The 14,105-nt window shown below is 52.7% G+C and overlaps 1 protein-coding gene across 1 annotated transcript in view; it reads right to left on the bottom strand.

Moving 5' to 3' along the window:
* ZNF282 (zinc finger protein 282) overlaps nucleotides 1–14,105 on the bottom strand; it is a 28,086-nt gene that overhangs the window by 6,782 nt on the left and 7,199 nt on the right. Inside the window, exons 3-7 of the mRNA XM_033863422.2 lie at nucleotides 10,833–10,959; nucleotides 10,211–10,330; nucleotides 8,237–8,356; nucleotides 6,404–6,517; nucleotides 5,162–5,275 (exon numbers count right to left, since the gene is read on the bottom strand). Of these exons, the coding sequence (XP_033719313.1) occupies nucleotides 5,162–5,275; nucleotides 6,404–6,517; nucleotides 8,237–8,356; nucleotides 10,211–10,330; nucleotides 10,833–10,959 (595 nt within the window). The remainder of the gene's footprint in view (nucleotides 1–5,161; nucleotides 5,276–6,403; nucleotides 6,518–8,236; nucleotides 8,357–10,210; nucleotides 10,331–10,832; nucleotides 10,960–14,105) is intronic.

The raw sequence follows: 14,105 nt of genomic DNA, 5'->3' as shown, positions 1-14,105 counted from the left end.
GGAATGCAGGGGGCCGGGCGCATAACCACCCTGCGATTTGCAGTTATGTCTCCACTAAGCAGGCAGCCTTCGGCCTTGTACTGCGGCGGGGTCAGCTGGGTTGATATGAGTCCCACCCTGGCGCCTGACCCCACCTGGCCGCGGACCACACGTGACTGGCGCTCTCCTCATCCTCGTGTGGAAGTGGCTGCCCAGCCAGCCTCCCCAGGAAGCGCCTGTCTCGCTCCTGCAATGGTGCCCTTTCCTGCACCCCTGAGTCTCCAGGGTTCATGGTTCCACACGACCTTGGGGGCAGTGGGGCACAAAGCCCAGGCTCTGGGCATCGGAGCAGCGATCTGAGGCCCAGGACTCCGACTTCCAAGGCACTACTGGGTTTGCTGACTGTATTTAGGAGTCTTCTCTTTCCTTCACCCTCCATCACCTCCCCGATCCCCAGTTCACAGTCCTTTCTTCCTGCAGGAGCCCCCTCCCCATGACATGTGTTCCTTATGTGACACTCCTAGACAGACTGGGCCCAGCCTGCCCCCCTCTATCCCAACCAACACTGACCAGGCAAAGAACCATTTCCATAGGACACTGGCCAGAGGCAGGGGCCACTGTAACTCTCCTAGCCTCAATCCAGGATGTCATGCCGTCAATCCTGCAGGTTTGGCTGTGGCCTCTGTCACAGCTGCACTGTGGGCCTTGCTTCTCCCTCTACCCGATTGGCTACTCTCCCTCCTTCGTGGGTGTTATTCCCAAGAGGACCCCCAAGGAAACCACGTGTACGTAAACCTCCATCTCAGGGACTGTTTCCCAGGAAACCCAACCCCAAACAATCCTAATCCTACTCTGATCATTCTTCAAACTCGGAGTGAGCACCAGACCACTTCTGTCAACTGCCTCCCTGCTCCGCCCCGCCCCCCGCCTCTGTTCTCCCTTCCTGACCCAGCTTAGCTCCTGTGGTCCCTCTGCCCCTCTCTCCTCTGTTGGGCTTGCCTGGGGGACCCCAATGCAGTGACAGCACTCAAGTAGCTGAAGGCTGCTGGAGAAGATCACACACCTCAAACCCTGGCATCCTACCCCATGACTCAGCATGCCCCAGTTTTCCACTCTCCATGGGGATTACGTCACACCATCTCCTCCCACCTCTAACATGAGGACTTTCACTCTAGAACTCACTGGCCAGTAACTGATTCAGATACAAGCACGGGACCTTGTTCTGGCTGATGAGATGTGTTTGCTGGGAGGCTTCTGGGAAAGCATCCTCACTCCTTGGAGACAGTGCAGGCAAAAAGACGGCCTCTCCTTTCCCTCTGGGCCTGGAGGTGATACTTGGAACAGCTGTGGCCAACTTGCTCCATCCACACCAAGGATGAGCGAACAAGCAGTTGGAAAGAACCTGGGTCCTTGATAATATAGCTGCATCCTTGAGCCAACCAAGGCTAGAACTGGACTACCTCTTAGTTACGTAAGAGGATAAATGTCTTCATTCTTTAAAGCAGTTTGAATATTCAATCAATTGTACGTATGTAAAGAAATCCCAGTAAACACTCTGGACACAGAGGCTCCAGTGCGGTTCTCTGGTAGGCAGTACTGTCACTCATCGCTGTGTGGGGAGCAGGACACTCCCGACTCCACAGGGAGTAGACAACAGAAGCTTCATGCTTAGGACCCTCCCAGACCTGGTCCTGCGGATCTCCCCTTTCAGCTGGTTCTGATTTGAATCCATCCTCTTGCTCTAATAAAACTAATTGTAAGTATAGCACTTTCCTGAGTTCTGTGAGTTGTTCTAGGGAATTACTGCACCTGAGGCGTTAATGGAGACCCCTGAATTTGCAGCCAGCTGGTCAGAAGTGCGGGTGGTCTGGGGACCCTCGAACTTGCAGCTGCTGTGTAAGATGAGAGCAGTCACGTGGAGAACGAGGTGCCTCACCTGTGAAGTCTGGCCTAATCCCAGGTGGTTGGTGTCAGAAGTCCTTGCAACCTGTAACTCCCCAATCAATCTAGCCCCAGGCTCTCCAACTTCAGACTCCTATGTTCATCTGTCTACTTGACATTGCTACCTGGATGTCATCTCAAGTTGAACGGGTCCAGAGGAGAACACCTAATTTACACAGCTAACCTGCTGCTTTTCCAGGACTCACCATTTCAGCAAACAGCACCCATTCGCCCAGTGTTTCCGGATCAAAACCTAGGAGTCACTCTTGTCTCCTCATCCACCACAGACAATCTATCAGTTATATTTCCAACCATCACCTCTTGACCTGGTCTCTACCCACTACATTAGCTCCTACATGGTTTCCCTGCTTCTGGCCCTTTCTCCCCACCTGACTCCAGTCAATTCCCAAACGTACGTTTTAAAAATGTAAACCAGATCACGTCACCACTGTGTTTCAAACCCTCTGTTAGTCTCCTTTCATATTAGAATAAAATCCAGACGCTAACCTGGCCCATAGGTCATACGTGGTCAGACTCCTCCTTGTCTATTGCTCCAACCTCCTTCCCCAGATGGCCTTCCTTATGGCCTTCCCTTCCCCAGCAGCCCCGTGGTCAGCTCCTTCTCGTGATCTGGACACACTCGAGTGCTTCTTCCTTTCCTGCCCCGACTCCCGGCCCCCTGTTTTCCCTGAGTCGTCACCCTCAGAGCGTTTACCACCCTGAGTTTATCTTGTTTGCGTGATTACTGTTCATCACCGCCCCACAAAAGGAAAGGCCCCTGGCCCTTCTTCACCACTGATTCCAAGTGCCTGTAGTACTGCGTAGCATAGAGCAGGCACGAGGTAAATACTTGTTAAGTAACAGAGACTAAAAAAGGCTGGAATCACTGTTTTAACCAGTTTTAACCCAAGGCAGTACGTGGGAATTTCAGGAGGCTGCTTTCAAATCGTATCCTGTGACTTGCGAGTGTGTTTTGAGTGCTGGCGTCCAGGTAGGGTGGTCTGGCCTGAGGCTCCCCACTCTCTCCAGAAGCACCCAGTAGCCACTGAACTCCAAACCCCTATTCACACTTCCTGCTTCAGTGGAGCCCCATGCACGTTACTTCTGAGTGAACCAGACTTTTTTCCTGTCTTACACTAACTGTCAGAGAGCAGAGAGTAATATCCACTCATTAATATATAAAGCCAGGAATCCTTTTTACTAAAAGGTAACGTCCGGTTAGGCTGACGTCTGACTTTGAGTTAAGCAGGACACCGGGTCTTTCTCTCTTGTTTACGGCAGGGCCAGGGAAGGGGGTTGGCGTGAACATGCATGTATTTCTGTGTTTTACTCTCTAGCCCTGCCCCCTCCCCCCTTCCGAGCCCCCTCCAGAAGACTACCACATGATGCCATGTCTTACCGAAAGTCCACCTGGTGGTCCTTGGCAACCACAGCACTAGGTGGGTTTTAAACCTCAAAGAAATCACAGGTGAGATACTAATTTCACATCCCAACATTAATGAGCGGAAGGCAGGTTCATTTTGGGAGAAAGACAAGAGGCTCCGATACGAGGCTCTAGTGACTGGGCGGGCAGGAGAAGCGTTTCCAGATACCCCTCTCTCCCAGCTCTGGGCCTTTCTTCCCAAATGCAAACGTTCTAAGGCCTCCCAGAGACAAAACAGCACAGGGCAAACTGTTCTGCGAGCCGCTCGGCATATTCGAACTGGAGAAGGAAAGCGCTTTGGTAATTTGCAAAGCCTGGCGATTTCTGCACGAGTGTCTCACGCTGTTTTCACAACCACGCAGGTCCCAGGAAAAGGCTCCTTGAAGCCCACACGCTCTTAGCCAAGTGGGAGAAGTCGGAAGGCAGCGCCGAGGGACAAAGATTTGGGCGGAGCTTCCTGGCACAATGTTTGCTGATCTGGTACCCCTGCCTTCAGGGCCAGGGCTAGAAATGGTGGCCTGAGTGCTGCAGAGGATGGGGTGGCATCAACCGCTATCGCTTCTTCCTGCCCTCACAGGCGGTCCCCCGGATGTCCCTGTCACATCCCACCCCACCAGCAGGTTAGAAAGAGGACAACTGAAATTCTGTTTTAGACAAGGATGTGCACCGTTCCTCTGCCATCCCCTGCCCATTCCTCCGGCCCCACTCTGCTCTTCCAGACTGAACTAAGTCTGTCTCACGGAGAGTGAGATCCGCTCACCTGGGTTTTAAATGTCCCTTCAGATTCAGAAACAACCCATGTCCTCAGCTCTGACATGGATTTCGAGCTCTCAGAGGGTGTCAGGAATGTGAGCAAGGAACATATGATTAACTGTCCCTTCACCACCCCAATCACCCAGAGGACATTAAGCCAGCTGTTTCAGTGGTACTGGCCCTGGCAAGGAATGTGAGCCTGATGCGACGCGTTACCTAACCCACCAACACATGCCAGAGGTCCTCAGCCAGTCAGGGGGCTTCCAGAAAGACCCAAGAGAGCCAAGTCAGGGGAGGTATTTGGCCTCACACTTGCCGGCAGAAGAAACCCCCCTCTTCCTATCTGAGCTTCAGGAGCTTCCCAGTTACTCTGGGAGGTCAGCTGCCAGGGTGCTCTGGTGAGTGTTTCCTAGTGTGTGAGCCGCCTGCTGCCATCACCTGCTGTGACACCACTGCCTCAGCTCGCTCCCAGCCTGCTCGCCTTTCCCTGTTGTGATGGGTTCAATTATATCCCCCCAAAAGATAACATCAAAATCTGGACCCCCCAAGTACTTCAGAATGTGACCTTATTTGGAAATAGGATCTCTCCAGGTGTAGTTAAGATGAGGTCATACTGGAGGAGGGCAGGCCCCTGATCCAACGTGACTCGTGACCTTATAAGACACAGAATGTGTGAAGACAGAAGATTGGGGTGACACATCCACAGACCAAGGAACACCAAAGATCACCAACAAACACAGAAGCTAGGCAGAGGCAAGGCAGGGCTCCCCTACAGCTTTCAGAGGGAGCATGGCCGTGCCGACCCTTTGATTTCAGACTCCAGGCCTCCAGAACTATGAGAGAATAAATTTCTGCTGTTTTAGGCCACCCAGTTGGGTATTTTTGTCAAGACAGCCCTAGGAAGCTAACATACCTGCCATCCTCCAGAAGGAAAGGGGACAGTGCTTTGATACAGGCCTTCAAAAGGCTGCCATGACAGAACATCACCCTGTAAGGGGCTAGGCTGGGTGAGCAACCGTCCCAGTGGACAAAACACCCAGGGGCCCCGCTGGGTGTGCCACTCACCAGGGCCAGAATCTAATCCGAGCTCTCCTTCCATGGCGTCGCGAGGGCCCCACGGGTACGGCTGCTCCTCCTGCTTTATCCATGACAAGATGTCGTGTGCGGAGATCAGAGACTCTGTTCGGGGAAAGAAGGCAGTCTTAGAGCCTGTTGCTTTCCACCGAGCATCCCACCGGAAGTTCAAACACCGCCACGTGCAGAGGCCGCTGCTCTGCTCAGAGGGCGTGTGGCAGTTGGGGTATCCCTGTCCCCATCCCGTCAACAGCCTCCCCAGATGGGACCTCACTGGTCCTGCTGCCGGGGAGGAGGCTGTGTGGAGGCAGAGCCAGGGCCGGAACCCAGGTCTTCTGGCTCTGTCCTCGGAGCCCCAGGGCCATCTGCGGGGCCAGGCCGGAGGGGAGCCTGGCCTCTGATGGCCCACAGGACCAAGGGAGGAGAGGTCGGCCTTCCAGATCGGCAACGGCAGAAGCAGTGGGCACAGGTCATTAATAGGAACTGCCGTGGACACTGCCGCCTCTCTGTCAGGAGGGCACTGCTTCCTCTCCTGCCCTGGACCCCTTCAACTTCCCCCCTTGTGGAGCTGTGGAGTTGACAAACGACACGGAATCCTAGATCTTACAGCTGCTTCTTTTCCTGGTGTGCGGGGCTGCATGAGACTTTGGGGTCACAACCAGCAAACAAGATGACACTGGCCTCCTCCAGCTCTGCAAGCATATGTGAACACACGCGCACACACAGTGCACACGCACACAAATGCACACGCACACCCGCATGCACACACACGCCCGCGTGCACACGTACATGGGGCCTGGGCGGGCAGAGCTTCCCTATTGTTCTTTTATGCTTCCCTTTACGCCTGGACTTTCCCCAGAAGTTTCCTGGGAGACACCTAACTACTATTCACTCAAGGAAGACTCCGGAAAAAGTAAAATTACTTTCTTTCTTTCTGTCACAGAAATATATACCACTTTTAAAAGGCTTTTTAATTATATTTCAGAAATCAGTGAAGTCATATTAGTATCAGTTCACTGACAGTACAAATTATCAGTGTGATGATTCCTTTAGAGAAGTCCTCCCCACTTTGCTAATAGTTATATGCCGAAATGTGTACAAAGTCACCACCTGAGGAACACACTGTAGTTTATCCCCTGCGTCTTTCACTGGCCTTTGACCAAAGTGACTCGATCGGATAGATTTTCTGGCGGTTACAGAAGTCATCTCCACGTGCCCCGACGGCGCGCTCACCTGAGTTGGGGTCCGTTGGAATGTCCCTCTCCGCCAACTCCTGCTGAGCCCACACGCACGGGGGGTCTTCCTGTTTGATCCGGGACAGGAGGTCTTGGGCAGAAGCTGGTGAGTCTGCTTGTGGGAACAGAGCAGCAAAGGTGTCAGGGGACACGGAAACGCCCACAAGGTGGTGCTTTAAGTCTCTCGTGTCATGCAATGAGTTCTTTTCCCTAAACATCAGCAATAATTATTCTAGTTAATTAAAGCTTTAGGTCAGCTTGGCCTCAGCTGCTGGAGCTTTTGCCGCAAATAAGTGGATACTACAAGGGGTGACATAACAGTGATGTCATCGAGAGAGCTTTCCTGTCCTTCAGGAGCTTAACTCCTTCAACCGAGGTTCACGCCTGAGGCCTGAGCAACACCGTGGAAGGAGGTCTTCCTCCTGCAGGGACCGTCCAGGAAAATGACACCTTCCAGGAAGGCTTTTTTTTGCGGTACGCGGGCCTCTCACTGTTGTGGCCTCTCCTGTCGTGGAGCACAGGCTCCAGACGCGCAGGCCCAGCGGCCATGGCTCACGGGCCCGGCCGCTCCGCGGCATGTGGGATCTTCCCGGACCGGGGCACGAACCCGTGTCCCCCGCATCAGCAGGCGGACTCTCAACCACTGCGCCACCGGGGAAGCCCCAGGAAGCCTTTTATCTTAACCATCTTAATGGGGTTTTTCTAAGATGTATCCTACACCCTCTTTCCTCTGCAGAGTCTATTAAACCTCATTTACCCTTTATTGCCTTCTTATCTCTTAAAGATCCCTCTGAAGCACTGTGATGCTCTCTGAGGAACTGGCCGGATGAATTGGGAAGCGGAAAGGGCTGCTATCACTCACCTATGAGTGTGAGGCTTTGACTAAGGGGGATGAGGTTTGTGGAGCTCTAACCTGTGGATAAGTAAAGAGCTACAGTGTGTTAATATATCTTGTGACGGTTAATTTTATGTGTCAACTTGCCTAGACCACAGTACCCAGATACTGGGCCAAACATTCTTCTCGATGCTTCTGTGTTGTTTTTTTTTGTTTTGAGGAGTTCAACAAGACTTTGAGTAAGGTGGACTGCCTTCCATAATGTAGGTGGGCCCCGTCCCACCACCTGACGGCCTTAATGACAAGAGACTGACATCCCGAGGAAAAGGGAATCCTGCCGGCAGATTGCCCCGGTGCTCCAGTTGGCAGAAGCCAGCTCCTTAAATTCAATCACTCAATCAATATCTCTACACACATGCGCACACACACGCACGCACACACCCTGTTGACTGTTTGGAGAACTCTGACTAATAAATACATATCTTCTCTAACAGAGATCTCACATACAAAGTCCAGCCAGAATGCCGTCGAAGAGGAGCTATCCAGACCCCCTGACAGGACTGTGGCCGTGCGGGGCCTGACACAGAGGCAGCAGCCGTAAGTGCTTGGTTAAAACAACGAAAGCTCTTCCCACCAGTCGGGAGCAGGTCTCACGGACCCCCAGATTCCCCCACCCACGGGACCTGTAAAACGCCTCACACTCAGTACTTCTGCAGATACTGCTTTCCAAGGGAAGAAAGGAACAGTTAAAAACTGATATTACAAAGAAGAGAAAACAGAACGGCTAAGCCCAGACGTGCTGGCAACTCGTCCACGTCGTGTGCCGAGTCTGCGGCTCGTGGGAAACCCTGTCTCTCCATCCATCCTGGACCCACAATCTTCCGTTTTCAGCTCAGGCCTCTGGCCTGGCACACACGTCAGACAATGCTGGGCGCCTGCAGACCACGTTGGACTTTCCTCTGCCACCCGGCTTGGGCGGCCAGTCAGCTCACTCACCGGTGATGGACTCTGTGGGGATGGCTCTTTCCTCCAGGCCCCGCTGACCCCGGGCACACAGGGCCTCCTCCCGCTTCACCTGAGAGGACGTGTCCTGTGCAGTCACCAGGGGCTCTGCTCCTGGGGACAGAGAATCACATCGTTTGGTGCCGTTTTCATGAATGATCGTCAGCTGGACGTTCTCGGGGTCAGGAGCACGGCTGACAGCACTGGCCAGGGAAGAGCACAGGGGTCTTGGGTTTCTCTGGGCAACTATGGGGAATCCCCAGGAGCAGAAGGTCCTGGGAGCAGAGAAGCGATCGACATTCAGGACAAGGGGGTAGGCCAAGCCACAAAATGAGGTGTGGTAAGGCTGGGACAGGGTTCCAGAAACAGCCCACGCTGGGTGGGTGCTAATCAGGACAGGCCATAGGTCTCCCTCCATGTGGGAGACATTCGTCCTTGTTCTGCAGCCCAGTCAGGAAGAGTGGGCCAGACAGACAGACAGACAGAGACAGACACACACACACACACACACACACACACACACGAAGTTAGACTGGGCAAAGGGAAGCAGCCCCATCCCTTCCTGGAATGGATAAGGCACAGCATCCTTTTGCATAAAAGACAATAACATGTCTTCCATGCAGACCCCGTGATGTGACCACAGGGGCATGTTCCTCTTGTGAGGGTCTATGGTGTGATGTATAACACTAGCCCCCGCAGGAGACAGCAGGAAAGAGACTACATGAGGAAGTGGAAGACATGGATCCTGGTTTCACCTCTGCCCCCAGCCCAGAGGATGAGTCACTTGCCCTCTCTGGCTCTCAGTCTGCTTGGCCCATCCATAAAAAGGCCACAGTGGTCCCTGTTCTATCTGGCACAGGGATGGATGATAACTCAGTGAAACGGCTGAGGTTACATTGCTTTACTGTGAAAGGTTACCACAGCTGCTGACCTCACACATTTGTGGTACCTAAGACAGGGAAGGAGCCATTTAGACGAAACGTCCACAAGAGGCACATGCACAGCAACCAGGGGCTGGGCGGGGGAGGCCCAGAGAACAGAGAGCAGAACCAGGGGCTGGGCGGGGGAGGCCCAGAGAACAGGAGTGACTGCTCATGGGGGTGGGGTGCCCTATGATGAAAACGTCCTGGAATTAGATAGCGATGATGGCTGCACAACTTGGTGAACTGAATGATACACTTCACGAGTGAATTTACAGCATGCGAATTATATCTCAATAAAGACAGCAGAATGGGGGGAGGGGGCCGCCTTGAGCCACCTTCTAGGGAAGTTTCGGTGAATACACCCTCCACTGAAAAGGGAGGAAGGGCAGAGGGCCCCAACGGGTGAAGGCTCCTGGGAGAAGGCAGAGAATACAGTTCAAGGACCAGATTTCACCTGGCCCAACAGTGCTCAGGAGAGCTGAGGTCCCGAGAAGCCTCGCACCTCCCATCACCAGGTGTGACGTTCTCGGGTAACTGGATCCTCAGAACGTAAGATCTCCCTTGAATGAGAAGAAAGCTTTGGAGGGTAAGTCTGCCTGTGATGGGGCGTCTGTGAGAATGGGGCGAGGATGCTGAAGGAGACAGCCAGGCCCGAAGCAGTCGGCCACGCACCCCACGTGCGCCACGCACCCCACGTGCGCCACGCAGAGCCTCCTCTGCCCACCTCCCTAGGCTGGAGCTGCACTCGGGTCTAGGGCGCCCATCAGGGCTGGGAGGCTGCAAGGCGCCCCCACGCCCCCGCTGCTTCCTCTTCTCTCCAGCTTACCTGGGCATCTCGAGCTACACGGTTCTGACCCAAAAGACAAACATCTGTGGTGCGCTTTCTGGCCCTGAAACTCTTCCTGTAGGTGACCGCCAAATTTCAAGGGCAGCAGAACTGGCCCCACGAACAACTCGGGAGAAGCCCGCCTGGAAGTCATGCAGGGATGGCGGTGCTTCTCTCCCACCCTGCCCTGGACCTAGGGCTGTCTTCGGCTGCCATCACCTGTGTCTGGATCCATCAGGATTTCTCTCTCTTCGGGGTCACGCTGCTCCCACACGCAAGGCTCTTCCCGGGGCTCGGCCTGGGGTGGAGCATCTGGCTTGGACACTGGACCTTCCGAGTCTGGAATGAGGGGGAAGGGAAGACAGGGCTGAGTGAAGCTGATCAGTGGGCCCCGATCAAGGGCGATGTGGAGCTCTCCCCTCCCCCACCCCACCCCAGCAGTCCTCTAGGTGGTGGCCGTTATGTGAGTACGTCAGGTAATCTCTCACGAGGAACTATGAAAACAAGTCAATAGATTCCCCAGTTTCTGGTCTCTGAAAGCCAGCAGCAGAGCGACCGTGGCTTATCCAAGGCTGCTGGGAGGCAGCGCGTAGTGATGCTGTTTGGCTGTGATTCCAAAATGGTGGCAGCGCAGTGTTCAGCCCTGCGGTGATAGGCCCTGTTTTTACTTTCCATTCTGTTACAAGTCATTCTAACTTCCTAGCAGGCAAGCAAATCGTTTCTTGAGTTTCCGTGACGTATAAACATGACACCTTGCCCGGGGGTGGTGCACCACGGGTCGAGAAGCATCTCACTCCCCACTCCCAAGGTGCTCGCCACAGGGGAGGGAAGGCGCCCTTACCCAGGGACATCAGGGTTTTGTAGTTCTCCTTAACCAGGTTGTTGTAAAGCTCCTTCTGCCATTCATCCAGGTTCTTCCACTCGTCCTCAGAGAAGTAAACAGCAATGTCTACAAAAGTCACCGGAACCTGGGCCAACAAGAGTTTTAGTCTGGAACCCCCTGCTCGCTCCTCCCCCCACCAACTCCCCATCAGGGGCACGGGGCCCGCTGCACCCACGGCCCCCATCCTGCCCGGCCCGTTTCAGTGGAGTCAGTCCACTCTGTTCCTGATCATCCTGTGCCTCCAGTAACCTTTTAAAAATTAAGCATTTAGGGCTTCCCTGGTGGCGCAGTGGTTGAGAGTCCGCCAGCCGATGCAGGGGACACGGGTTCGTGCCCCAGTCCGGGAGGATCCCACGTGCCACGGAGCCGCTGGGCCCGTGAGCCATGGCCGCTGAGCCTGCGCGTCCGGAGCCTGTGCTCCGCAACGGGAGAGGCCACAGCAGTGAGAGGCCCGCGTACAGCAAAATAAATAAATAAATAAGTAAAAATTAAGCATTTAACCACATCCTTTGTAATTTCACTTTTAGGTAAACTGGGTACCTGAAGGTAAAGCTTTTGGCATTCAGGGTGACAGAGATGCAGTAGGTTCCTGGAGTGCGTATCAGCGAGCCAAGTCCAATAAAACCCTGTTATAGAACCTGTACTTCAGTCAGGTCACCCCTAGGTACACAGTCGCGTTTTTGTCACTAAAACTTGCCCGTTGCCCGTGCTAAGGCTCCGGAATCTTGATCTGTTTCGTGCACCGCTACATCCCAAGCATCTAAAAGCATGTAGTTTGGAGTCAATAAATATTTGTTGAATGTGTTGAATAGCTGTTGCCAACACTAGGAAGGTCCCACTGTGGCCTGAGTCATCCAGCATCCAGTGTCAGTCACCTGGTGTTCAAGGTCATCTAATCTGCTCCATAAAGCTGTTATTTCAGTTCGACAAGGATTCTTGTCTGTACTCATTTCAGTCACTCACCATCATGGCCTCATCTCGGACAGAATTGTTCAAGATGGTTTCACTTCCAAGACTTCAATATCTGAGCTTCACTTCTCTGACCACATAGCCTTACCTCCTACCACTTTCCCATCCCTGCTGGACCAGCCTTTCCCTCTCACTCTGAAATCCAAGCCCTCAGCTCTCCCCAAGGCCCTGACCCTAGTCCATCGGTCTCTGTACCTGACACATGGCACCTTTGTGTGAATGAAAAAAGCAGCACTCTCGGTGTCAGGCCTGCTGGCGCACTGCCTGGCGCCCTTCATTTCTCCTCCTCCTGCCTGTGAAACTCAACCCAAACCACCTTTTCCCTTTGGCATTTTCCGTCTCTCCGTCTCCCCCTTCAGGACCCCCAACCCGAGAGGAGCCCCACTCAACCCTGCCACCACAAATGAGTCTACTCTTCCCCTTCACTTGACACATCCCGAGACACACGTTCTGTGCTTTCTTCCCCATCCAGGCATCCTTAACCCCCGAAATCTGTCTATGAGCATCCTCTACTCTCTGAAACCTCATCCTGAGAGGTCATCAGCCTCCTGCTGTTAGCTTTCACCCCTTCAGACCCCTCTGAAAGGTCAGACCACCTTCCTGGAATTTCCTCCTGCTTGGTTTCCACGACCACGCTGCCTCCTGCCCACCTGGTTCACGTCTCCTGTACTGCTCCCTCTTCCTCGCCCCGGGACCATGGTTCTGCTCTCACCCTGCCCTGTTTCCTCACTTTCCCCTTGGCAGCTTCATTCTTCTCACGGGTTCAGTGGTTACTTCTTTGCAGATGACACCCTTCAGCTTTCCTTCCTCCCTTCAAAGTTCACATTTCAATAGCCTTCTGAGTGGCTTCATTTATTCATCTTTTTTTTTAAGATTTTTTTTTTGGATATGGACCATTTTTTTGAAGTCTTCATTAAATTTGTTACAATATTGCTTCTGTTTTATGTTTTGTTCTCTTGGCCACGAGGCATGTGGGATCTTAACTCCCTGACCAGGGATCAAACCCGCACCCCCTGCAATGGAAGGTGAAGTCTTAACCACTGTACCGCCAGGGAAGTCCCTATTCATCTTTTAAGTACCTCAAACTAAATGTATCCAAAACCAAGTTTGTTATCTTTTCCGACACACCAACTCCTCTGTCCCCGCTTCACCGGTCAAAATTCCAGAATCATGGTCCCACAACTGGAAATAGACATCACTCTGCAAAAACCTCACTCTGCTAGGATGCAGCAGAACTCTGAGACATGGGCCAAGATTGCAGGGAACCCACAGCCTAGCCAGACAGGAAAGAATATCCATGAATTATCCATGAACAATTAACCAATTTAATAGAACCCACGAGGCACAGAGAAGCTGAGAGACAGCAGCCTGAAATTTGAATCTGACAAAGAGAATGCATCTAGCAAGACCAAGAGTCTACAATGAACTGAAACTACTGCCAGCAACATTAATTAACATTCTCATGGTGCTGTATGGTTATGGAGGTTTTAAAATATGTCTGCAAATTCTTTGACAATCCCTTCAAAAAATAAAGCCGAATTCTCCTCCTCTTGAGCGCAGGATTGAGTGACTTGCTCCTAACAAATGAATAAAGAAGTGACGGTATACAATTTCTAAGGCTGCATCATAAAAGACATTGTAGCTTCCATCCTGGTCTCTCTTTCTGGATCACTCACTCTAGGGGAAGCCAGCGGCCATGTTGTGAGAATGCTCAAGCAGCCTTGTGGGGCAGGTCCAAGTGGTGAGGAACTAGCTAAGGCTTCCTGCCAAAACAGGCGAGTGAGCGTACTGGAAGCCGATCCTCCCGCCTCAGTCAAGCCTTCAGATGACTGCAGCCCATCAGTCATCTGCAGGTCATCAGCTTGACTGTAACTTCATGAGACTCTGAGCCAGAACCACTCAGCTAAGTGGCTCCTGAATTCTTAACCCACGAAAATTGTAAAATGATAAATGATAATTTTTTTTAGGCTGCTAAGGGTTGGGGTCATTTGTTACATGGCAATAGAGAACTACTACAATGAGCTACATAGTGTTGTCCCATCAGCGATATCAGTTAACCCTCACAACTCCACGAAGTAGGCATAGTATCATCTTCGTGTTACAGGTGAGAACACTGAAGCTCAGAGAGACTGCCTGGGAATTTACTTACTAAATTACTTATTTACACTTCACTTCTTTCCAAAGAGGAACTGAGGAGGCTCAGAGACAACACAAAACATAGCTGACCTGTGGTAGGAAAACCGGCACGTGGCAAAGCCAAGA

This window comes from Tursiops truncatus, chromosome 9 (genome assembly GCF_011762595.2).
Source record: "Tursiops truncatus isolate mTurTru1 chromosome 9, mTurTru1.mat.Y, whole genome shotgun sequence".
Taxonomy (NCBI): domain Eukaryota; kingdom Metazoa; phylum Chordata; class Mammalia; order Artiodactyla; family Delphinidae; genus Tursiops; species Tursiops truncatus.
This window is presented reverse-complemented; position numbering and strand designations above follow the sequence as displayed.